This window comes from Polistes fuscatus, unplaced genomic scaffold, assembly GCF_010416935.1.
Source record: "Polistes fuscatus isolate 324 unplaced genomic scaffold, CU_Pfus_HIC Scaffold9, whole genome shotgun sequence".
In the NCBI taxonomy this organism is placed as follows: domain Eukaryota; kingdom Metazoa; phylum Arthropoda; class Insecta; order Hymenoptera; family Vespidae; genus Polistes; species Polistes fuscatus.
Window position 1 is genome coordinate 5416063 of NW_025113173.1, and position 25864 is coordinate 5441926.

Consider the following 25864-nt stretch of genomic DNA (forward strand, 5'->3'; position numbering starts at 1 on the left):
ATTTTTATTGATTTTCTTTTATCCACCATGCGCAATTTTCGGAAAGTCACATAACAACTTTCACCAAAAAAACTTTAAACAGAAGATAATACTCAGATCAACGGTGGATTTCGAGGAGGAGGGATCACAAACATATACTCGAGCTTTTAGACAACAATAGACACTTGCATTCTTAATTAACAATAATTTTAATATTTTAATGAATTCTTATTATAATTAAGATTGTTTAAACGCATATATATTTATTTAAATATACATAACTTTTGACGTACTTTAAATATAATTAATTTCTATTTTTATATAATAGACGAAAATTTTACCCCTCCCTCCGAAGTCATCACTGCGCAAGAACATTGCAACAAATGTACATTTGTTTAAACAATTACATAAAAATTGAAATTATGTTAAAATCAGAACTTTATATAATTTTTATTTCTATTTTACAATTAATTTCTCGTTACATACATAAGAAAAAGCCATGTATATAACATTCATTAAAAAAAAACTTTTTTATATGACAATGTTTCAGTCTTACAGTAGATTTCATAGAGGAAGGTTCATCAAAAGGTACATCTTTATTTTTGATTACAATATACATTTTATCTCTCGTTTAATTAATAATTATTTAAGATATTGAACAAAGTATTATTCTCTACTAATACTATATATATATAATTGCTTAAACATATACATACATTATTTAAACATTACATACTCTCCTATTAACGTATTTTAAATATAGAAAAATTTTAATATGAATTATTTTATGATTTTAGATTACTGTCTTCAGCTTGGTTGCGTTCTTGGATTGTAACATAATTATAACTTTCCCAATTACTAGATTGTTTTTAATCATGTTAAATTTAATATCAACGTTTATTAAAATTTTATATTTTTTTAGAAACAATTCAATGGGTAGCGGGTGGATTTCTTCTTCGCAAAGGGCGCCATTTGTTAAGAAGGAATTTACTTCAGGGATGCGACCCTGCCCACGCGAGCCTTGATTCTATCTTTCTCCCAAGGATAGAATCATGTCCTTCCCTCAGCTTTTAAAGTGAAACGCCCTATCCTTTTTTTTTATTTTTTTTTTATTTTACTTTGCTTTTTTTAACTCGCGATTTTGCAAGCATAGATGTGCACGTAGCATAGGAACTGAAACTGCATTAGAAGGGATGTCTACCACGCTATTAGTAAGACGGGCCCAGGGATTAAGTTCTTCAAGCTGCAGTAAATATAGTACCGGTGGGCAAACTGTACGTGCAGCGTAAGTTCCTCGATATAGATTAGAGTCAGTGGATTAGTCCAACCGGTGGGATACCACTTAAAAAAAAACGTAAAAAGTTCACTTTAAAAAGCCTACTTTTCAACTTCTTCCCTATCCCTTTGCTTTTTTTGTTGCAGGTTACATAGGGGGGACCACACCAGGACAGCAAGAGGACCATACCAGGACAGCACGAGGACCAAACCGGACAGCACGAGGACTTAGTTATATAACGGATAGTGTAAGATAATTTTTGTATAATTAAATTTATAATTAAATGTATAATTACATGTATAATTTTAATCTATTTATTCTTCTCCCCTTAGCACATATGACATTTATATTTGTATTTATTGTTCCATGTTTTTAGGCGATTCTATTCATGTTTCACTCTCCTTATCATTTTGATATTGCTATTCCAATTTTCTCTTACTCCTCGATAATAATTGCAAGGATTTTCCGAATAAAACTCTTAGGGGGGGCCTAAGAGTGGGGCTTAAAAAACCTTCTCGGGACTTTCATTCTTCTATGGTTTCGATTTAATTCGGATGGGGACATCTTCAGGATGCACATCCCGGGTCTTCAGAAGCGGTTACCTCCTCGTGGTTAGACCTGGGCAATGGTATTTTACTTTCAGTATATGTTAACATATTTATATGTTAAACATTCCATTGCAAGTAAAATCCAGCTAAAAGACCGCTTACCATAAACATTAATCATAATTAGTTTCTTTCATTTTCCTAATTAATATCATATTACAATTCATTTCATTTTTCCATTTAATACTCCTTTTACATTATATCCCACATTAAAATACTCGATTTATTTTATAGGAACACTATCTCTTGTGCATTCTTTCAGACGTTTTTGACGTGCAGTGCGGTCGGTAAAGCACGTCTCGGTCGCGTTCGCGTTTCGTCGCGCGATAAAAAGTTTTTATAGTTTTTATTTTCGTTACCGTCCACCCATCGTCATCCTAAGGGTAGGAACCCATCGGGCATTCATCACTGAAGATTAAAAGTAAGTATAATTTTTCTATGAAACATTTTCTATGATAAATTTTCAATAGTTTTCGATTCGACAAGATATTAATCGTTCTTTTTCATTTTCTGTTTCAGAACATCATTGCAATCGAGCGCGTAGGCAATGAGGTACTCGAGTGTTTGCATCGTTAAACAAAAATCGGAAATTTTCGGGTAAAGAAACTCCGAAAGTTTCTTTTATTCGGTTTATACGTGTGCCATCGTCATCCTAAGGGTAGGAGACCCACGGGCATTCATCACTGAAGATAAAAGGTAAATTAATTTTTATATTAAATATTTCTTTAATAATTACTTATAATTTTTAAACGATAACAATGATTCTAATCGTTTTGTTCTTTTCTCTCTTTTCAGAAGGCTAAGTGTTAGTGTTAGTGTTTGATATTTGCTGCGTGCAATGCAGTTGTAAAAATTAGAATCAGTGTCGTGATCGCGATAAGAAACACGTAAGTTTCTGATTTTCGTTGGGACCGTCTACGGCATCGTCATCCTAAGGGGGAGACCCATCGGGCATCATCAATCAAGATAGAAGGTAAATTATTTTTCTATTAAACATTTCTTTAATAATTACTTAATTTTTACATGATAACAATGATTCTAATCGTTTTTTCTTTTTTCTGTTTTCAGAGAGGTAAGCGAGTGTTAGTGTTTGATTTTTGAACTGCCCGCAATGCAGTTGTAAAATTAGAGTCAGTGTTGTGCGAATAATTAAAAAATACAATTTTATCGCGAAGTAGAGTCAGTGTTTGTTCGAATAATTAAAATACAATTTTATCGCGAAGTAGAGTCATGTTTGTTCGAATAATTAAAATACAATTTTTATCGCGAAGTAGAGTCATGTTCGTACGATAATTAAAAAAAATTTTTTCGCGAAGTAGAGTCATGTTTGTTCGAATAATTAAAATACAATTTTTATCGCGGAGTAGAGTCAGTGCATTCGGTCATCGTCACCCTAAGGGTAGGAGACCCATCGTGCATTCATCAATGAAGATTAGAAGTAAGTATATTTTCTATGAAACATTTTCTATGATAAATTTTTAATAGTTTTTGATTACGACGATGATATTAATCGTTCTTTTTCATTTTCTGTTTCAGGACATCATTGCAATTCGGCGCGAAGCAATGTAACGGGAGTGTTTGATCGTTTATAATATAATTTAAAATCACGGATTAGAAGCACGATCGTTCGTTAATTAAAATTCGGTCGCGTTTCGCGTTCGTGTTCGCGTTCGCGTTCGCGTTATTTTTGAGATTTATATTAAATTAACTGCGAGCAATGCAGTTAATTGCATTAGAGTTTGTTCGTATAAAATTATAGTTTTTTAATTTTAAAACAGTCGTACAGACTGTTCGCGAAGTAGAGTCAGTGAAGTGCATCAGTGAAGTGACCGCCTATCGGGAGTGAAATTTTTGTTTGCATTGACTGCGTGCAATGCAGTCTTTGAATTAGATTGTAGAATCAGTGTTTGTACGAATAATTAAAGTAACATTTTAATCGCGAAGTAGAGTCAGTGACCGGGCGTAAATTAAATTCAAATCGTATCGCGTATGTAGATTCAGTGTTGTTCGCCGTATAATAAAAATTTCGGTTTCGCGATAAGAAACTCTTTATAGTTTCTTATATTCGTTTACCGCGATATTAGAGTCACGGGAGTGCGAGAAAAGTGCATCGAGGATTCTCCCATGGGTCTGATACGAGGGATGCAGCTGGACCATTTGCTACGAAGTAGGAGTGTTTTGGAGCCACCGCAGAACTTCTAATGCTATCTGTTCATATTGCATACATGTGTCATTTTATTTTAAAATGCCATATATATGTAATATAACATTTAGCAGGTCGTGAGTTAAAATTTAAAGTCCCTCCGGTGCTCAATCATGCCGAGGATGAAAGGTCCCAATCGGCACGAGTTACTGGTTGTAATTATTCCAAAAAATTATTGACGAGCACATGAGTGATTTTAAAAAAGGATTAGTCCTTTTTTGAAATTGCTCATGAAAACTGTATATTTTATTGTATGTTATATAATTAGTTCAGGATAGGTCTTCTTGTCTCATCGGTTAAATTCATTTAATTAACAGTGCAATTAATTAATGCACTTTTCCTTTTTATTACGTGTTTCGTTCGCGTTTAGTAGTGGTGAAATCGAGTATTAATTTACTCGATTTCGTCCAATAAAGCATGTAATAAATGTCTTACATGCATTGCTTCGTACTTAGTTTATTTAATCGCGATTTTATTTTTCGATATAATAAAATAATGAGCAAGAAGACAAACCCATTCGCGACGGATAGACTCTGGCTATTAAGTGGTGGCTCAAAGCCCAGTTCTTTCATTAGAACAACCATTTAACGAAAGAGTCGTCCGAGATTTTTATTATTTTTTTTAAATTCTTAAAATCTTTTTAAAAGTCATTATAAATGACTTGTAGAGTCATAGCCCGCTTAGATTTATGAGAGAACATTTTTATATAATAATCAAATCTTAGATTAGGATTTTCAGCAATTAATATACTAATCCCCGTTTCTCCCCCCTATACTTTCTGCGTTCTCATTTATACGTGTGCCCAGGTGTTACACGTATGGGTGAGAAACGGTTAGTATGGGTTTAGTTTTAAGTTTTTCTCCCCCTATTGGCGTCTGTCATTGTGCTAGTGATTGCACGGTGTACATTGCACATGTGTGTGCGGTTAGGAATGTGCATTGTACATCGTTTCGTGATACCTAATACCGCGTTTATTATTTTTTAAAGTTATTGAATAAAAATAACTTGTAGAGTCACGCGTACGATACGAAATTTTCTTTTTTAACAATCGTTTTGCATAGTAGAGTTACCGCATTTATTTGTGGAAACTATGATATACTCGTATATAACTAGTATGCAATATATACTAGTTTATACTTGTATTTTTGCATTAGTCATTTATGCAATAATCACTAGCCTTGACAGACGATTACAGCAATTGGTACGTACTCCCATAAATTTAGAAAACGCGTTTGAACTAGGGTGTCGGAGGTGCCCCGGGGCATGCTCTCTAGTTTAGGCTTTTGCACCCTGGTGGTATGTGTGAGAACCGTGGAGTGTGTGGGTGGGTATGCATGTGTATTTTTTGAGCGAATGTGAAACTTTAATTATAAGTAGGTAGGACCCCGGAATGGCACGTGGCATACTTGCACTTTTCAGTGCGAGTCCCCACCTCCGGGTTTTATACGGAATTGTCACAAAATTCTATCTTTTTATTCTATCTTGCTTGACTTGTAAATCTTTTTGTGACAATTCTGTAATATGCATTATGTATCATGATTCAAAGGGATTTGCAACCATTTAAGAAATTCATTTCTATTTCGATTCTATCTCGAACGAGATAGAGTCGAAATCAAATCCGCAAAACCTTTGATGAATTGATACTTAGTTTTAAGTATTATAACTAGCACTTCGCACTATCGCGATTTAATCTTTGAAATGTTTCATATAATTCAATATAAAGAATAAATTAAATAAAAATATTGCAAAGAAATGCATTGCATTTTTAGTATTATTTTTATTTCAATTCGATTATATTACTCGATAGTAAAAGTGCGAAGTGTTATTAGGTCATCGATTAGCATAATTAACTGCTCGGACATTCGATTAAATGTGCTCGTGTAATATGTGCACAGTCGATGAACTTTTAAGTTCGTTGATTGTCCACGAGCTAGGATAGCTAACGGGAAACGCGAATGCATTTTGTAATAATTAATAAATAGAGTCACCCCCTTAACGAACATCGGAATTATTTGCATAAGATGTATGATGAAAGAAAATAAATGGAATTATTTCATATATATTGTAATGTGAAATGTATTTCATTTATATTAGTGTAATAAGCAGTTGAGAGTAATTGGGTGAAAATGTCTTGAAGTCGTTTCTAAATTGTACGACCATAATTTGGCATATTATAACGGTTTGGTATTAGAATAGAATCGATACTTTACATGTTAATAATATTCCTTTCGGCGATGAGATATCTCTCGACCAAAAGGTAATAATTATTTTCTATGTAAAAAGCTCAGGATGTTTTACTAATCACATTTTTCTTTTCAGGGTTGTGTTAGGGTCGGTTAGGTTTTTTTTTATTATAGAATCAGGGACGATTCTAATTCTATATCATTAATCGTTGTAATATGCCAAATTATGCGAATACTTTTTGGAACGATTGACGTTTTTGGTCAAAGATTCTTTTCATGCTCGCACGTAGGGAATGTCCGACAGTAGGCTTGAAGAAAGAAGAGGCTAAAAGCCGAAGAGGCCCCCACTTAATTGTGGCTCAAGAGGGCAACTACAGACTTAATGAGTTATTTTCAAGTTCGACAGCATGGTTGAATCTTGAAAATAGCTCGTTGGTCATTTGATATTTTTATTGTTTTATTTTTTTGTTTTGCTCGTCAATAATTTATAATGGTTATTAAGAATGGTAATAATTAAAATAGTTTGCTTTTTGTTACAGGTGACCATCGTTGGATTTGCCATGCCACCCACCAAAGACCAAACATAATTTTTCCTTAAAATAAATCGAGTATTAAGAAAATTTAATTTTATAAATGATATTTCATTTAAAAGATAGAAAATACTTTAAAATCATGATAGAGTACAATACCATTCCCGAATTCCCGCTCCAATATCATATCATTTTCTAATTTCCTATTACACATAATTTCCCCACTTTTCATTCTTCATTTCATTCTTCATTTCATTCGTAGAAACTAATTATGTTATAATGTTTTTTAATGTCTCTTTTATTGTTTTAGGTATTAAGATTTAATCAATTATTATATTATGTATTGAATTAATTTGCATTTTATTTTGTTTCAGGATATGATTAATTCCAATCTATTTGTAAGTATTGGATTTTGATCTAGGAAAGGAATATGCTTTCGATGCATTCATTGGTTCTTCGCAAATCTAAACTAATCTTTCTGTTTTCTGTTTCAGGTTCGTTTCCAGTATTTTTTTTAATGGGTAGCGGGTAGATTCTTTCTTTCAAAGAAAGGTCTACTTCAGGGATGCGACCCTGCCCACGCGAGCCTTGATTCTATCTTACTCCCAAGATAGAATCATGTCCTTACCTAAAATTCCACCCACACCAAACGATCCTTTTTTTAATATTTTATTGGCAGGATTTCTTCTTCTTCCATACGTCTTTGTTTTTTTTGTTGCAGGACATAGGAGGAGGACCAGCCAAATACCAGCCGACGACCAGCCGAGGACCACAAGAGGACTTAGTAATAATAAAGTATAATGTTAAGTTATTATTTGTATAATAAAATGTAAAATTAATGTATAATTAAATGTATCATTTTAATCTATTTATTCTTCTCCCCGTAGCATCGCAAGCGTGTGATAATTATTTTTAGTGTATTTTTTTTGTTCGTAGGTTTCATGGAACGACCCATAATTGCATACTTTTTCTATTTTTTACTTTATTTTATTTAGATTTAAAATTATTATTTATGAAATACACAGAAAATGTAATTTTTATATGCATTCATCGAAATTATATTGAAGTGTGTTAGTTTTTAATTAAAATCATCGATGTTTCTTAAATTCTTTTCAGATGCATTCCTAGTTTTATGTTAGTGCGAGAAAAATCATTGTTAATGCACTTCTGTCTTTTTACAGATACCATGGATAAGTCCAAATTTTTATAGATATCATGGATCATTCATTGCATATATGCAAATCTAAAATAATCTTTTCTTTTTCTTTTCCAGGTTCGTTTTCAGGCCCACTTTTCTTCTTCTTCCCTAACCCTTTGTTTTTTTTTGTTGCAGGTTCAATAGGAGGAGGACCAGAGGAGAACCAGACTAGAACTTAGTTATAATAAAATATTAATGTGTAATTTAATGTTTAATTTTATTTGTTACTTCTTTTCCCCTTAGCATTGCACTCGTGTGATAATTATTTTTAATGTATTTTCAATATATTTTTAATGTATTTTATTAGTATATATAGGTACTATGTTATTTCGATTTTATTGATGTTTAACACCCCGTTTATGGTTTTGTTATATGGTATTAAAACTTTTCTCTTAATTTTCGATAATAATTGCAAGGATTTCCCTTTTCGGAACTTTCATTTTCAATGGTTTCGACTTATGTCGTCGGATGGGGACATCTTCAGGATGCACATCCCGGGTCTTCAGAAGCGGTTACCTCCTCGTGGTTAGACCTGGGCAATGGTATTTTACTTTCAGTATAATGTTTAACATATTTTATATGTTATGCATTCCATTGCAAGTAAAATCTAGCCAAAGACCGCTTACTTTAAACATTATAATTGTAATTAGTTTCTTTTAACTTCCCAATTAATACCATATTCTTTTACCCCTTTCCTTAGTTCCTTCTATCCATTTAATATACAGAAACTAATTACTTTATAATGTTTCTTTAATAATTCTTATATTTTTTCAGGTATTCCTTACCTTTAATTTCCCCCACCAACCATGATATCTTCCCTATTTCTTTCACTTTCTTTCTTTTCCTTTATATCAAGTATGTTCACGTGAATTAGCATGCATTCAAGTGAGTTTACTTAACTTTTGAGGTGGAACAACTTTTAGATTTCCTTTTTTTTCGCGATTTGATATGCATAAAGTATGCATTTAGCATAGGCACCGAAGCGACACATAGTCGATTCGGTCGCTATCCGTTAGTCAGGCCTCACCGGTCCTGCCGTTGGCACGATGGTCGATCGACTTGTGAAGCCTAGGTTCCTCGTAATATATATTTTTAAGATACGTTTTTTTTTTATTCGCGATTTGATATGCATAGATATGCATTTAGCATAGGGACCGAAGCGACACGCGTTGGCGATTTGGTCACTATCCGTTAGTCAGGCCTCAACCGTCTGCTGTTAGAGTAATGGTCGATCGTTGCGTGAAGCCTAGGTTTCTCGTAAAAAAAATTAGAGTCAGTGGATTAGTCCGATCGGGGGGAAACCACTTAAAACAAAAATCGTGAAAAGTTCCACCTCAAAAGTTCTACTTTTCCCTATTCTATTCCTATTCCTTTTAATATTTTCTTTGCAGGATAAACTATGATGCCAAATTCCATCCAAGAGAAAGAGGAAGCGAACCATAGGAGGACTTAGTTATGGTAAATGGTAGTAGAATATAATTATTTCTATAAGTAAATGAACTTTTTCAATTCGTTTATTTTTCAGATAAAATTCTGACCCAGAGGAAGGGGATGTGGATTAGAAAATGACCAAAAGTGGACTAAGTTTTGGTAAACGGTAGTAAAAAATAATTATTTTATAAGTAAATGAATGTTTTTAATCAGTTTATTGTTTCATATGACCATTCCGTCCAAGAGGAAGGGGAAGTGGATTAGAAGATGGCCAGAAGAGGACAGAGTTATGGTAAACGGTAATATAAAACAATTATTTCTCAATGCAAATGAAATATTTTAATCCATTTATTGTTTTTCTCGTAGCATTGTACATGTATGATAATTATTTTTAATGTAGTTTCTTTTTTTTACAGATGCCATGGATTAACCAAAAATTATATACATTTATTTTTATTATATTATAATTTAGATAGATTGAAAATTATTAAATATAAAATATTCGTAAAACATGTAATTTCCGTATGTGCATATATTGAAATTATAATAAAGTGTATTGATTTTTAATAAAATCATTGATGTTACTTGACTTTTATTCAGATGCACTCTTCGTTTTCATCTTCTTATTCAGTTTTCAAGCTTTTCTCTTCATTTTCGATAATTATTGTAAGGATTTTCCGAATAAAACTCTAAGGGTGGGGCCTAAGAGTGGGGCTCATTAAAAAACGTTCTCGGGGCTTTCATTTTCTATGGTTTCGTTTTATTTCGGATGGGGACATCTTCAGGATGCACATCCCGGGTCTTCAGAAGCGGTTACCTCCTCGTGGTTAGACCTGGGCAATGGTATTTTACTTTCAGTATAATGTTTAACATATTTTATATGTTATGCATTCCATTGCAAGTAAAATCTAGCCAAAGACCGCTTACCATAAACATTATAATTGTAATTAGTTTCTTTTGTATCCCTAGTTAATATCATATCCTTATTCCTTTCTCCTTGTTTTCTTTTTATCCATTTATTATACAGAAACTTATTACTTTATAATGTTTTTTAATGATTTTTATGTATTTACAGATACCAGGGAGTAGTCCAAAATTGTCGAAATTTAAGTTGGGATCTATAATAGAGATTGCATTCGATTCATTCATTGTATCTTTTTATGCATTCATTGTATTCTTGTTTTGTTTTTAATTCAGTAAGTCTGTCGGTAACTGCCACTGTCGGTAACTTCCACTTTCGGTAACTTCTACTGTCGGTAACTTCCACTGTCGGTAAATGCCACCGTCGGTAACTGCTACTGTCGGTAACTGCCACCGTCGGTAACTGCTACCGTCGGTAATAGTATATTCTTATTTATAAAACATCGACCGTTTTTAATGAGAGTTTGTACTTTAATATTATTGACCGTCATGAACCTAAATACAAAATATTATCGACGTAGAATAAAAAAAATTTTAAGTCTACTTTTACCGACGGTGGCAGTTACCGACGGTGGCAGTTACCGACAGTGGCAGTTACCGACGGCCGACAAGATAAAGGTAGAGCACTGCAATTACCGATATCGCCCTTAGCCGGCCTGCCACTAAAGTGGCTTTTGCGATTATTTTTTCCAGGTCCATGGGCCACTATAGTGGCTCATTCGAGTAGCTTACTTGTGCACCGTTTGAATTAAATAATCGTCTTCATAGTTATTCATATTTAAGTGAAATGTTAAAGTTTCAGTATGTGGAATATATTTTTAAGGAAATATATAATTTAATCATTAAGGAATCTATACTTAAAACATACGAACTTTCTTTATATACGGCTGAAAATTTTAAAACATTTAGATAGTAAAGTATTGCTTTTATATACGGTAACTGTTTAATAAGAGACTTTGCACACATTAACTTCTATTATATTTTATTTATTTTATATCGCGACAGTTACATAATCTTTCTGAAGAAGATATACATAAAAAATAAAGCGAATAAAAAGATGTTAATCAGTGAGGGCTAACAGCTTTTTTTAAATAGCACAATCATCAACTTTTCGTGCTTGGGTGTTTTGTGATTGTAAAAAAAGACTATACTATATTATTGTATATAAAATACAGATTATTTTTTGTTTTTCAGTTCTTGTAATTTTTTGTAAATACTTTTAACGTTTTTAGATTATTTTTCTCAGAACGTTGACCTTAGCATGGAAAAATCCACTATATGGTGCTTATTAATTTTCACGCGCATACTCTTAGCGCTTACACGCTAGCGAACACACGTACTTCGAAAACGTATTCCGTGGTACAAGTCCTTGTTGCTCGGTCGCATAACTTTGCATAGCAATCGAGCTGTGGAACTTGCGCTCTATTTGCCGCGATCCGGACTTTATAACACGGACGAGAGATTAAACCGTAGGAAATAGAGCCAAAGAAAAAGATATGCATGCATAGGTATAGATGTACGACTAAAATATCGATTAATGTGAAAGATTGTATGGTCGGTTTATTAACAAATGTACAGTGTCCTATTTAGATCGACATTTTTCTTACTATTTTTTGTGAACTAATATAAAAGATTACAATGATTATTAAAATATATTTCTCGTCGCGTTAATGAAGTATTAATTGAATATTTTACTAATTTACTTAAGGTTACGCGAATAATCGTTGCAACGGATGGCCCTGTAATCTCGAAAGGAAGGAAGTTACCTTCTAAGTTCACGTAGGAAGCTAATCTAATACCTAAACATCGTGTAAGTTTGGATGTTTATCTTTCTGGCAATATCGAAAGTTAGCTCTTCCGCACTTTGGATGCATTTCATGTGCATACAGGTATACGCGTATATACATATAGGTGTATTTCAGCAAGATGAGCTTCGAAAGAGGAATATAGGTAGGATAGTAAAGAGAACATTGACGAACAAGTACAATGATCGTACAGACTTTCCTTCCTAAATTTGTATTATTAATTAGAATGGCATTTCGTGTCCGATGAAAATAGAGATAGCGATCGTACTAATTAACCAGCACTGTAGACAACCTGTAATAACTCCCTTATCTCAACGTACACGAGCTTGCATTAGATCATGCAGCGGGATAAGTATTGCCACAACATTAAGCTGTTATCGCTTAATTTCCCATGAAATCCCATTAACGAAAGCCAGCCTTGCTATTTTCCTATACTTTCTCGTGAAAAGGAAATAACCTAAGAATCCTTTCTTTCGAAAGATTAAACAATATTATTAGTAAGGAAAATAACATTTATATCAAATATGTAACGAGTACTAAAAAGAAAAAAAAAAGATACGAAAAGTCGGAGTGCTTTTTTTTTGGTTTTTCTTATGTACAAGAATATTTTTCCACTTAATAAAAAAAGTTACAGTATATAATACATTTAATCGTCCATAGCCGTATCGAATTTTTCTAACGTCGTTTTACAAAAATTATGGAATGTTGTACAATCTAACGTAAAAATACGATTAATTCTAAACTAGGAATGTAAATTAATATTACGCTAATTAAAAATATAACAAATGCCTTCTTTCTTTTTTTTTCTTTTTCTTTTTTTAATGATTTTCGACGAGATCTTAATATTATACACAGATTATTTGATCGGAGATAAAATAAAATAAAATGAAATTTATGATAGACTTTGGGAGTAACGTTGGAACATATTATACATAAGTATTTACGAATACACATATAAACCTTAAATATGTAAATGAGTTATAGAATATATCTAGGAAATACAGTGGGGCTTATATATTCTATAATAATAATAATAATAATAATAATAATCTAAACTAGGTAGAAAATATCGTACGTTCAGTTCGCGCAATTGGAGAATTCGAGTCGAATGAACCGCACGCGAGTGCATCGTTTGTAAACGAAGGGTCGAAGGGGGGAAGAATTGCAATGGAGAAACTGCATTCCGTGGAGATAACATCCGACAACAACGAGGAGGGACCATCGTTGTTATCCGGTATAATGATTTGCTTGGTGGAACTTTGCCAAGTGGGTCATTCTTGTAATTGTTGTCGCTTCGCTTGCCTTTCGAGAGTCGCGTTTGCGAACGAAATGCAATTATCATGGACTAGAGAGAATCGACGCAATGCTAAATCCTTCCAATTCGATCGATATACCCTAATATTTTATTCTATTTATATAATATATGTATATTTATATTTATATATTTTCCATATCTCTCTTTTTCCATTCCGGTTCTTCTCATATTCGCTCGTTACACTGTCGTAATAAAGTTATCGAAGTGTTTTATATGACACATGGGATAAAAGTGCATTTCTTTGGTCACATTTTTATTAGGAAATCGACAAAAGCGTAACGTTTGTCAGGTACATCCTACGAAAAATGTTTCACAGCCGAATACACGCTACTACTCGTACTATCATTTTCTTTCTTCCATTCAGCTCTGTATCAAAACGCGATAAAAAAATACATTTATATATATATATATATATGCACTTTGTAGATATGAATCTTTTCCGTTTAATCATTCTAACGATCTTGTACTATGCGAAACTCTCTGGCGATGTCTTTATCGGTTTTGGAAGTAGAAACGTTACCAGGATGCAGACTAAAAAATGATTAGCCATGAAAATAAATATCCGTTAGACTTTATTATTCGTTGCGATACATGTTTAAAAATATTTAACGATACTTATTTTATCTAAAATAAGTATATTAAAGATATTCCTAATTATGCATATTTTTTGTGTGTATATCATATTAATAGAAAATGAAATAATAATAATAATAATAATACGCGCGAGTATTAAAGAGATAAAGTAAGTATCGATTAAAAAGAGATAAATGTAAATAAAATAAAATATGAATAACTTACCTATGAAAAAGCAGGCCATACCGAGAAAAGCTGCGAGACACTGGAGATCAAGGAGTGCAGAGAAAATGACATTCCCCAATATGACTCCTAAGTTTCCGGAGGACGTGATGATACTCACGCTGGTGGCCCTTAAATTAATGCAACGATTCGGTTAACGGAGCACGTCGCGAACCTCTTGTATTTATAATGGCTTTTTATCTATCCTTATTACAGTGAAATGTAGCCTGATAGAGAGAGAGAGAAAAAAAGAGAAAAAAAAACCCGAAAGAATGAAAAGAAAGGGACGAGGGAAAGACAAATCTTTCTCGAGATTTTTCTATTTAAGAACGAGGAAGTAGAATAAAAACACGATTAGACTTATTTTTTACCTTCGTTATGCTCGTTGAAATTTTTCGATCGAAAGGGTGTTACGAAAGATTTAAAAAAAAACAAAATGAATGTTGGTATAGAAGTGTCAAAGTAAGAAGAGTCAAAAAGAAGAAGAAGATGATGATGATGATGAAGAAGAAGATTATACGAGATCTGGATTGAACCGCTTACGAGATAGATAAAGTTTATAAGATGCGAGTGTATCTCTTTTTATTTGCGAGGTATTACCTTAATGGGATAGGAATAACGTCGGCATTCACCGCGGTAACGATATTACTCGCTATTCTTGATGTCACGATAACGGCGGCTGCTAGCGTCAGCATATAGGGAGGTGCCTGTGCCCAATTTATTCCAAAACTGCTTGCCAGTGATATCAGGAAGGCCACAACTGCAACAGTAGCATCTGTTAATCCACGGATTAAACCAAGACATTATTCGAATCGTCCCTTATCTTTAACAGTCAAACTGTGTTGGTTTAATATTTTCTTCGAGGACGGATATTCTAATGAATATAAATTATTAACTGCTGTCGATATCGCAATTGGATTTAGACATATATCCACGTTAATTAGATAACATTACAATAGATTTTTGAAAATTAATTGGAAGATTTTGATTCGGTTCTTATTATCAAAATACAAAAGATGACTGTTCCAACATACAAAAGAGTCTTTGATGGAAAATAAATATCAAGTAACTTACATATAATTATTCTTTTTCGTAATCTAGTGGTCATTATAAATCCAACGAGAAAACCAAATAGCACAGCGGAGGATGCTATAATCGTTGAATTTTGATAAACGGAAGGATTGATTTTCCACTAGAAAAAACGAACAAAATTATATATATATATATATGAATCGTTTAACTAACAATAAGAAAAGCAGGTTAATTATTATCAGCTGTTCGGTGATATCGTTGTGCAAACTAAGAGTGCATCTCGTAGCGATTATCGCGTGTCTTTCGAGCAAAGAATTTGTTTTCTCGTTTGTATCACGAGTTTTGGCCTCACCTCGAAGCATGCATCGTCAAAGTTTGTACAGTTTAAATATGGTCTGCCGGGTTTAGCAGCATGCCTATCCAACATTTCGCATATCGTTGGAGCTCTTCCGACAGGTTTCCAATGCTCGTAATCATAGTTGTTTAAAATGATGAACATATGCGGGACCCATAATCTCATAGTATTAAAACTGCAAGAATATACACACATAATCGCGTGGTATCTTTAACGAAAAGACATTTTATTTGTACGATTTTGATCTTCATTTAACGCATATTACTCATTTGCAATGTGTTCGAATATTGACATCATTTTCCAATCAAAGTATGTTTTCTCAGACGTTAATTAAAACATATCAAACGATGTATATTAAATATCAGCGTTCTTTCAATCATAATTTTGTATAAAATTGAATCAGAAGGAAGAACAAAAAAATTGTAAAAGTGAATGACAGTTGTTGGGGTATCGCAACACTTACCCCAGCATACTTCCAAATTGTAGGAAAGTTAGGACGGAGAAGGCTGACAGATAAGGTGCCGAGAACAAGAGTTTCGTGTTGTAAAGGTCGATCCGCATTTTTTCGAGGCTCGCCCTTAACGTCGGCCGTGGTAATTGCGTCTTTTGGACGAGCAACGCTTTTATCTGCAAAACGAACGTCGAGAGGAGAGAACAATGCGAGGCCGTCTAGAATACCGTCGGTGAATTATACATCCGACGTTCCCAGCACACCGCACCGGTATCTAAATGTTCTATTCGCTCGGAAAATCCGATTTTGCCGGTTTCTCTGTTTTCTCGAGTCAGACGGCGATCTCCACCCTTCGACCCTTCCACCCTTTCTCGCCACGTGCTTTCTCGCTGGACGGTACGGTAAATAAAAAATGTCGTTTGTTTTCCACGTACGAGGAGGGGGGGGGGTGGGGATATCTCTCTCTCTCATGGCCGTTTGTTAAAAGTATCAGGGAAAGGTAGCAGGAAAAAAGAATAAAAAAAAAGGCCACGCGTATTTTCGTCCTATCATAGCGGAGAACTCGCAGACAACTTAACGACCGATAAGACATTGTCACGTCATTAATCTTGATACGTCATTATAAATCAGTTGAGAAATATTATATGCTTGGTAAATTATTTCGATTTTCGTTCGTTCCGCGAATGATTCATCGTTTTCATTCGTAAATAGTTTAATTATGCATATAGATATTGAATATTTTAATATTTGTACAATATGGTAGCACTCCGCGAAACTTTAATTTTCAATAACGTATTGCCCGTATATTTATGAATTAAATATTTATCAAACAATTTGTAATATTAATTATTGGATATTAAGCGCATTATGTACAAGAGAGGAGATATTCTTATTTGATATCTAGTCTTACGGAGAGAGATTCTGTGGAAAATGCGTGAGAAAGAGAGAGAGATAGAGAGAGAGAAGAATGTGAAAATTCAGACGATGGCTAAATATTCGTAGCTTCGTCGGTAGGAATGTCAGAAATTTTGATTATTAACGCGATCGTTCGTCCGTAAACGAGTCCCACGAGATACGGGAGCGTAATATTCAGCAATTTACGTGCATTGATTAAACCACGTCGTTAAAATAGTCTCTATTACCATGCTTCTTCATTATGACGTACGTTGAATGACGAGTCAACGTTAAAGTTATCGCGTGTTTTTCAGTACAATTTTTTGTACAATTTTCCGTACAATTTTCCGAACAATTTTCCGAACGATTTATAGGGTAAATCGAGAAAGGGAAAATGATTAAATTCGTTGATTGGTTCGAATGAGAATGGGGAGAGAAAGGGGAGATCAAGAAAAAAGGAAGAAAGATTCCGAAGAAGCTCGAAAAGAAAGTTATTTCCTTACTATCGCGTGCTACCGTTATAATTACTTTTACGATCCTCAAGCTAGGAAAACTTTTCTTCCTATCTTTTTGCTATGTTCCACGTTAACAGTTTGCGTAAATTCGATTTAGCGAAGGTTCGCTAAAGTTACGTGTGTTGGGCGAAACTTTTGCGTTAAAACTCGTCTTTAATTAACCGATCGACATGATAGGAGAAAGATATACCGGGTGAGTCGATAACAATTGTTTTATAAAGCAACAAGCAACAAGAGAAGATAGTTTGCGTTTGATTTTGCGGATAAGAAGAAATGATCGATATTAAATGTTCTTGTCTTGTCTTTTCTTTTCTTTTCTTTTCTTTTCTTTTCTTATTGCCAATATATAAATGTAATTAAATGAATTGTTGTTGACCCAGACTGTATAACGACTACTGCACATCGATTAATTACGAACCTTACCGGGAACGTATCGGCCGGCTTTCGCGTGTTCATGCAGTACATCCTACGAAATAGTTTCAAAGCGACATCCTGTCTTCCCATTTCCATCAGGTGTTTCGGACTTTCAGGTAACATGCTAGCTGTCACAAATCCGAGAACAGGTGGTATCGAACAAATCAGCAAGTAAATTCGCCAGCTGTTGTAAGTTTTACCGAATACGTCGACGTCCCATTCCAGGGGTAGGATAGTGAAACCCAAAGCTATATCCAAACCATAAATAATTAACAATAACGATTAAATATATTAATTATGACTATATATTTATCGAATGTGAAATTTCATCTCGTAGAAATAAATGGTAGTAGTTTCTTACCTGCCGGTACGATAGTTCCCATTGAAAACACAAAACCAGACCATGCGGCAAAACGTGCTTTGTATGTTGCAGAGTGAAATTCTGTTAAGTATCCCATCACCATCGAGGGTGGACCACCGATTCTGAAATTTTCCATATACGTAACACAACGTGTTATACACGTGCATACGCAAACAGCAAAAATAGAGTTACATCGGGTACGAATTAGCGAGTATAACCTCAGGCGAGATAAGAAAATGACTAAGCTAGCGAAATAGGAAGAAAAATTCTATCTACGTGTGTGCGTGCGTGTTTGTGTTTGTGCGGGCGTGTCATTTGTTGCATGTTAAGTGTTTCCATCTTTCCCTCTCCTTCTATATTATTCTTATTCTTTCTTTACTCACATAATGCCGCTGATAAATTTGATGAGCAAAAACACGTGGTACGAATCTACAGCAGTGCTCAGTATATTTAGGATAGAATTTGCTAGTAAGCCAAGAACGAACAAGGTCCTTCTACCTACGTAGATCGTCACGTAATCCCACAATGAAGCAGTGGCCAACATTGCTGTTGAGAGATATACAAAAAAAATAAATAAGCCTTGTAGCAGTATTCATTTTGAAAAAGATCACTCGACTTTTCGATGACATGAAACAGTTTTCATATTTTTATCTTCGTCGATTAACTCGAAGAATAATTTTGTTCTATTTAACGATACGTTCATTTGAACGGTTACGATAATGCAATTCAGCTTATATGTATATAATATGTGTATTTTCCTAAGGATAAGCGATAACGCGAAAGATAGTGCGGTTGGAAAAATTTGTGTAGATTTTTGAAAAAATAAATATAAATTGCTTTTACCTATGAAGGGGAACGCTATGAGGACGCCTTTTCGAAAAAATGTTAGTTGCAAGTCGCATTCTGCTGACGCTAAAATAAATGCCGGTGATGTCGTGTCGAAGAGAACTGTCCACGCGATTGGCACTGTTGCCACGAAGAGTAAAACGTTGAACAATCCGAAACCTAAGAATAAGTTTTTAGTTTGCAATATTAAAAACTGTTGTTCAAACATATTTCGTCGATTCGTCGTTCGACGAAATTAGATAAATCATTTTTAATTAACGAAATTAGTTAGTGAAATATGAGAATGTGATTTCTTAATAATTCGACAAACAGGTAATCTATCTACGGATAACACTTAACACATGTTTCATCATTTTTTAATAATTATTTACATACTTGTTATATTACACACATAAATAATTTCGTATTTATCGGTAGTAATTATCGACGAGAAAACGTACCGGTAACCGAAATGGCTCTTTCATAATTGGCGGGTTCATCGACGTTGACGTTACCTTAAATAATGCGTAGAACATGAAATATTGCTCGGGGAGGATCGGTTTAAAAAAAAATAATCAAGAAAAAGAAACACATCATATGACATTAGCAATTATGCAAATATATGAAACAATTGAGAAATTGATTCTTACCAGTTATAGTAGAGACCTTATTCTCCTCTGATGTTTCTCTGACCATATCCAAAGATCAAGGAGACAATGAGTTGGACGGAAAAATGATTGACACGATGAAGAAGAAGATACGTTCGCTCTAGTCGAACGCTTCCACGCGTTATAATCGAATTATAAATAGAATTATAAATCGAAATATTACTCGTAGATGGATGGATGGATGTCGTTGAAGTAGAAGAAGGTATCTATCCGCGATGATGAATCAACGAAGAGAAGAAAGAGTCCCGGTCACCCCCTTTTTTTCTCGCGCGTGACTTGACAAATGAGATTTTATTGTAAAAGAGTTCGAATTATTAAAACGTGTATTTACGTGGGACGCACATTTTTGTAAGATTCGCGAGCAAGCGAGCGAGAACGGGACTCCTCCTCGAGAAACCTCTTCGAGAAACACTCGATAGCGAGAAGGAGTGAGCTTTACTGGCAACCGTCCCGTCCCGGAGCCTAAAGCCCACCCGACACACACGCTGCGACTTGCCAATAAAAACGGGTCAAACGATTCAATTGATACGCACGCACGGACTCGCGCTTCTCGAGCTGCTTTTAATCGTTCCAACGACAATACCGAAAACGTATAGGGAATCCCTCTACTTTTTTTTAAGTCGATAACGAGTAATACCCGATTTTTAACAGTACTTAATATGCTATTTTTGCGTGATAAATTATTTTTTCCTTGTTTTTTTTTCTTTCTTTCTTTTTCTCTCCTTCCCACCTTCATCGTTTATATTTCCTTTCTCTGTCTCTTTATTAATCGTCATTTTCAGGGTCATAGATAAAAAATAACAGGTTGGAATTACCTCTACGAATTATTTAATATTCTCGATTCACGAATCACATTAACTATGTAACTTATTGATGTATCGATAAAAAAAAAAAAAAGTAAAATCTTAAATGAAAAGAAAAGCGTGACTACGTTGATAAATTATCGCGATTAGATCAAATGCACGTGACAAAGTAGTAACGTACTACGATTTCTACCAAATGTGGTATCTTCGGTTATATAGTTTCTTCTTTGATTACGTCAACTATTACACGTTGGTAAGATCACGTTGATTTGCACTTTACCACGTTTCTCGTATTTGATTTTCAGTTGCACCGCTAGATGATACATCGATATTCCCGTGGTTATGTATCTTACGAAAATTTAATTTAAATTCTTGCTTCCGTAAATAATGGGAGACATAATGACGTCATTATTATGCGATCTGCAATCGTTTATCTCGAATACGATATCACGAGTAATAGATCTCTCAATCCTCGAGGGGATAGAAATCAAATCGATAAAATTGTCGATCCGAGTTTATAACATTAGATCGTAGTTAAGTACATACGACTATCTGAACGTTCCAGAAAGAACTGAAAAAGATAAGTTTTCTTACGGTGAATGGATAACCGACAGATTTCGCTAACGTCGCGTCAGATTTCTATCAAAGATATCGGAAAGATTTTCCCATTTTTTTTGTTTGTTTTTTGCCAGGCCGTTTTATCTATTTATTATCCTCAGAGAAATCGATTATACTTGATTCGCGACAACTTAGACAGACGCTAATTGTATCAAGATGATAGAGACGCGAACTGAGCAGACATTACTGACAAATAAAAATGGAAATCTGGATATCGTTAGAGTAATTACTATTTACCCGATGATCTAACGATAATAATAAATCGTATAAACCGTTGCGAGAATGTTGCAATATAACTGTATTTTTCTTTTATCATTTTTTGTTTCTATCTCCTCGAGAGATATGGATAATATTGTTTGCCTACTGTTAATTGATAAAATCTTTATAAATAGCTAGAAATCGATTGATAATGAAAAATCGTTTCATACTTTTTATCTTTATTGTAAGAGGCTAACATTTTATAATAAAATATATATATATAAGTATTTAAACGTTAATCGAATATGCGGAAAATCGTTTGTAGAGTTGTTTGTTCGCCCGAGGGTAAAAAAGGTTTAATTAGTAATAATTCGAGTAGCCAGCTTGTGAAATTTCGAACTAACAATCTCAGTTGTGGTTATACAACGGTTGGAGAGAAAGTTAATTAGTATCGAAAAGAGAGTGAAAGATGTAGTAGGTAAGCTTGTCATCCCCAAAGGCCATAGCTCGTTCCCGCTTAACGGAGAAACGGAAACGGAAACGGATATTTGATTCGGTGTTAGGTAGCCTTTGGCCCATTTTCTCCAGCCCAACCAAAGTGTGCCTGACCCAGTTGACAAGAACACGAGAGTGCCATTCAATTTCTAGCCGAGAGCAGAGGACGAGATTTTGGATCAGCTTGGTCTATCCAGTTTCCACTTTGTCACGTGTACATTTGTTAAACTTCTACTCTCTTTCAAATGGTATACCACTTAAAAGCATTCGCATATACCACATTTGTCATAGTTATAATGGAAAACTTCTTCCGAATATGATCAAAGTATAATTTAGTTGATCGGAATTAAATTGTCGTGGAAAGAGAACAATCTTCTAATAAAAACCCGTTTCACGATAAAAAAAAAAAAAGCGAAACTGACCTTTCAATGTAATAAAATAATGCGATATCGCGAAATACCGATAATGATTATTGCAAGCATACGTATAGATAGACAAACGTGAAATATAATATATGCAAATGCATATAAGAATGCTCGTCAAACAGGCTGATTTGCGTTAACCTTTATGGTAGATCTAACACAGTCTTACTCATGCGTGTAACTGATATTATGAAATAAAAAATGTATTAAGAATGCAAGTAAATGACGTCAGGTATAACAAGGAGAAAAAAGTAGTTTCAAGAAGTGAAGGAAAATAAGAAGTAATTTCAATAAATGAAGGAAAAAAAGATGTAGTTTCAAGAAATGAAGGAAACAGAAAATAAATAAAAGAGAGAGAGAATCGATCATTGCGCGGTAATGTCAGATATGTTTGAATTATTTACTTGTCGTAAGGTATATCTTATAAAGTTAGTCGTAATCAGCTGAGTACTCATACTATCTACTCTAATTGTAAGTATAGTACCTGGCTGTCGATTCTACGTTGGTGTAGTCCTGCTCACTTGCACAGCTGGCACCCTACCCAGTCAATGGCAACTCCCTTAATGAGTTTCTCGGGTATTCGATGCGGAATGCGGGCTCTATTCAAACTTGTTTCGCCTTCGCATCGGCTCTTCTGGATTCTAGCAAACGGTATTACACCGAGCGTCTGCAAGATCTTGCCTTCGAGCATCTATTTAGCTCGATGAAGGTGCTGCTCGCAGTCGTTTCAGGCTTTACCTTTCAAGCCTTTCCCTTTCAAGCCTTTCCCTTTATCTTCCTTCGCTTTCCTTCGCCTTCCTTCGCCTTTTTTCGTCTCTCATAAACGAAGAGCTTCTTCCTCTTCCCTTCTTTCGTTCTACTACAAGCAAGAAAAAGTATTTCTTTATGGTACACGAGTTTCTCTAGACGTTTCATACTATGAATCAATTTATACGTAAAGAAGTTTCTCAGTTATAGTTTTCTAAGCAAAAAGCCTTGATCTTGGAATTTCTTTTCATAGCTAGTTTATAACTTCTAACTTAGTTATTTGCGAGGAAAAGATGATCAACGATATATCGACGAGAATAGAGACAGATTTAATGGAAACAATAATGTCGATGATTAATATCAACAATACTAACACTTTCTGTTTATTCGATACTTTTATCTTGATAAATATTTCTACTTAATAGTTCTTTCATTTTCTCCATTCGCCATTCGTATCTTTCCTATTTCGTTTCTTTCTCCTCTCTTAAGTTTGTCATTCTATCTTACTGCAATGCACACTTCTCGCTAAACTTCGATATCTGCTTTTTGTTGACCTAAACTTGCCTTGGGGAAAGAAGAGCCACGTCGAATCGTTTATTTGTCTCTTATACCTAATATAAACAGATCTTGTATCGTTCGAAGAAGTTCAAACGGAAACGTTCTCTTATTCCTATTACACACACCATACGCGAATACTACACAGAGAATATATGAAATATTATACCATCTAAATATCTTCCTCGGTGTAAGATTACAAAAACTGTAAATACAATAAGATGGAATTAACGTAGACGCGTTTCAACGTGAACGTAAATTTGATTAATTAATTTTTGTATTACAGGAAAAATAGAAAAAGAAGAGAGGAGACAAAAAAGTAGAGATTATTTTCCACCCACGCGAAAAACTGTATTTTTGTTGTAAATATACGTATAGATACGTGTCTATATATATATTAGGTTGTCCCATAAGTTCTTTCCGTGCCATGCTATGTATGATTTCGAACCAGCTATGTTTGTAATCATGCAAAGTCAGTTTATGGTATTGATTTCAGTCGTTTCGCAGCTCTTTACATTTCGTTGCTTACAAAGCCTCTTTTAAAATCTTTTTCCATGTCGTTCAATATGGAGTTGATTATCTCCTTCTAAAAATAACAAGGGAATAATTTTTCCCAGACTTTTAATTCGTAGAAGAAAACACTGGCTGAGTTTTCTTTCTTTTTATCCTTTAACGTGCATAACTTTCCATTCTCTTTTCTATTTTCTTCTCGTCCTTCTCCTTCTATCGCGAAAGTCTGGGAAATGACCAAATGCGGGCGGCAACCCCTCGTCGAAGAAGAAGTCCTCGTGTTTGCGAGAGAATTTGCGCGGGCTCGCTATGCCGGAGGGTAAAGAAAGGAAAGTAGAAAGTTTCGGACTTGCGGATGGAACGCAGAGGAGAAGAGTACGCCATTGTGCTCGAACTTATTTTCAAGTATATAATACGAGGGACAGTTTTAGTACCAAACGGAATTCCTTTTTTATTTCTTGCCTTTTTATCGTATCATCGCTACTCGGATAACAGGACATTATTCATATCATTTAAATAGCCATTAATTTTGTTTATTTTGTCCGCAATATATATGTAATATTTTTCTTCCTTTCCCACAAAACAAATCACGATATATACATATAACTAGCTCGTTACACAAAACCCGAGGCAACACTCGAACTCGTTTGAAATTCCCACCACTTAATAGCAATCCTTTCGATTATTTTGCAAATTACTGGCCCCCGTGAAAAGCAACGAGCCGTTAAACGATCTCTCGATTACCGCTAGCCATCGAGGACCGATCGTTAATCGGACACAATGCTCATTGATTTCGAATAAACATTTCGACGAATGCAATTTTCCAATGCTCGTTGATTTCATCGACGTGCATGACCATCTGAAACGTGTTTACGACCATTATTCAATAACATTTGATCTTTCCTGCCAATAAATACTCTCTTTTTTTCATTTTTTTAGATTTGCTCGAGTTTTTTACCAAAATTTCGTCACTTGTTTCGATGCAAATATGTCGAATATCGTATATACACCGACGAGCACCTGTTACAGGAATCGAAGGAAGTCGCATCGAACCATTTTCTGCCTCCTAGGGGGGTGGGGGATATATAATCTCTGTCCCCATTGGAGATCCGCACGAGTGCACACAACAAACGATATTCAACATTCTGTTTCTATCCTTATTTCTTTTTCCCCAACGATTTAATTACGTTTTATCAGAGAGCGAGAGAAGGAAGGTAGGTAGGCAAGCAACCAAAGTAGTAGACTCTGGAGTATTCTGTGTAAAAAGGAGGAAAGGATGGTGGGAGCTGAGGGATAGAGAAGGGCAAGCTTTGGAACTTGGACTTTAATTGCGAGGAACCGACTTGACGTATTCAATGATATGCACCCTAGCGAAAGTCCGGACACGAACTCTCGCTTAATCCATCAAATTCCAGCACACAGCGGCTGACGTCCGTCCATCGGGCAAGGAGGACCCTCCCCCTCCGTCCGAGTGTGTAGCTACGTCTCGTATATCGTCGATATTTGGTCCCTTGGAACCCTTTGTTCTCTCTCCCTTTCTCTCTCTCTCTCTCTCTCTCTCTGTGCTCGACTGTTCTACGTTCGGTTAATGGACCTTGGCTCGCAGTACGTTACCATCTGTCGTTTGTAATTTCCATTCCTCGGCATACTATGCCTATGTGTGTGCGCGTGTGTGTGTGTGTGGTCATCTTTGTCTATATTAGCCTTGCGTAAACTCAAACGTAACGTCTTTATTATTGTACCGTTGCCTGGCTACTGCT

The 25864-nt window shown here is 34.6% G+C and overlaps 1 protein-coding gene across 1 annotated transcript; it reads right to left on the reverse strand.

Moving 5' to 3' along the window:
- Window positions 1–13607: 13607 nt before the first annotated feature.
- On the reverse strand, window positions 13608–20365 carry LOC122525481 (synaptic vesicle glycoprotein 2C-like). Its single transcript, XM_043648304.1, has 12 exons — window positions 19739–20365; window positions 19550–19603; window positions 19107–19268; window positions 18647–18809; window positions 18264–18385; window positions 17912–18150; window positions 16092–16255; window positions 15626–15803; window positions 15316–15433; window positions 14842–15001; window positions 14245–14372; window positions 13608–13977 (listed from the first exon to the last, which is right to left on the reverse strand). The coding sequence occupies exons 1-12, from the start codon at window positions 19782–19784 to the stop codon at window positions 13913–13915; spliced, it is 1599 nt and encodes a 532-aa protein (XP_043504239.1). The 5' UTR covers window positions 19785–20365; the 3' UTR covers window positions 13608–13912.
- Window positions 20366–25864: the final 5499 nt, after the last annotated feature.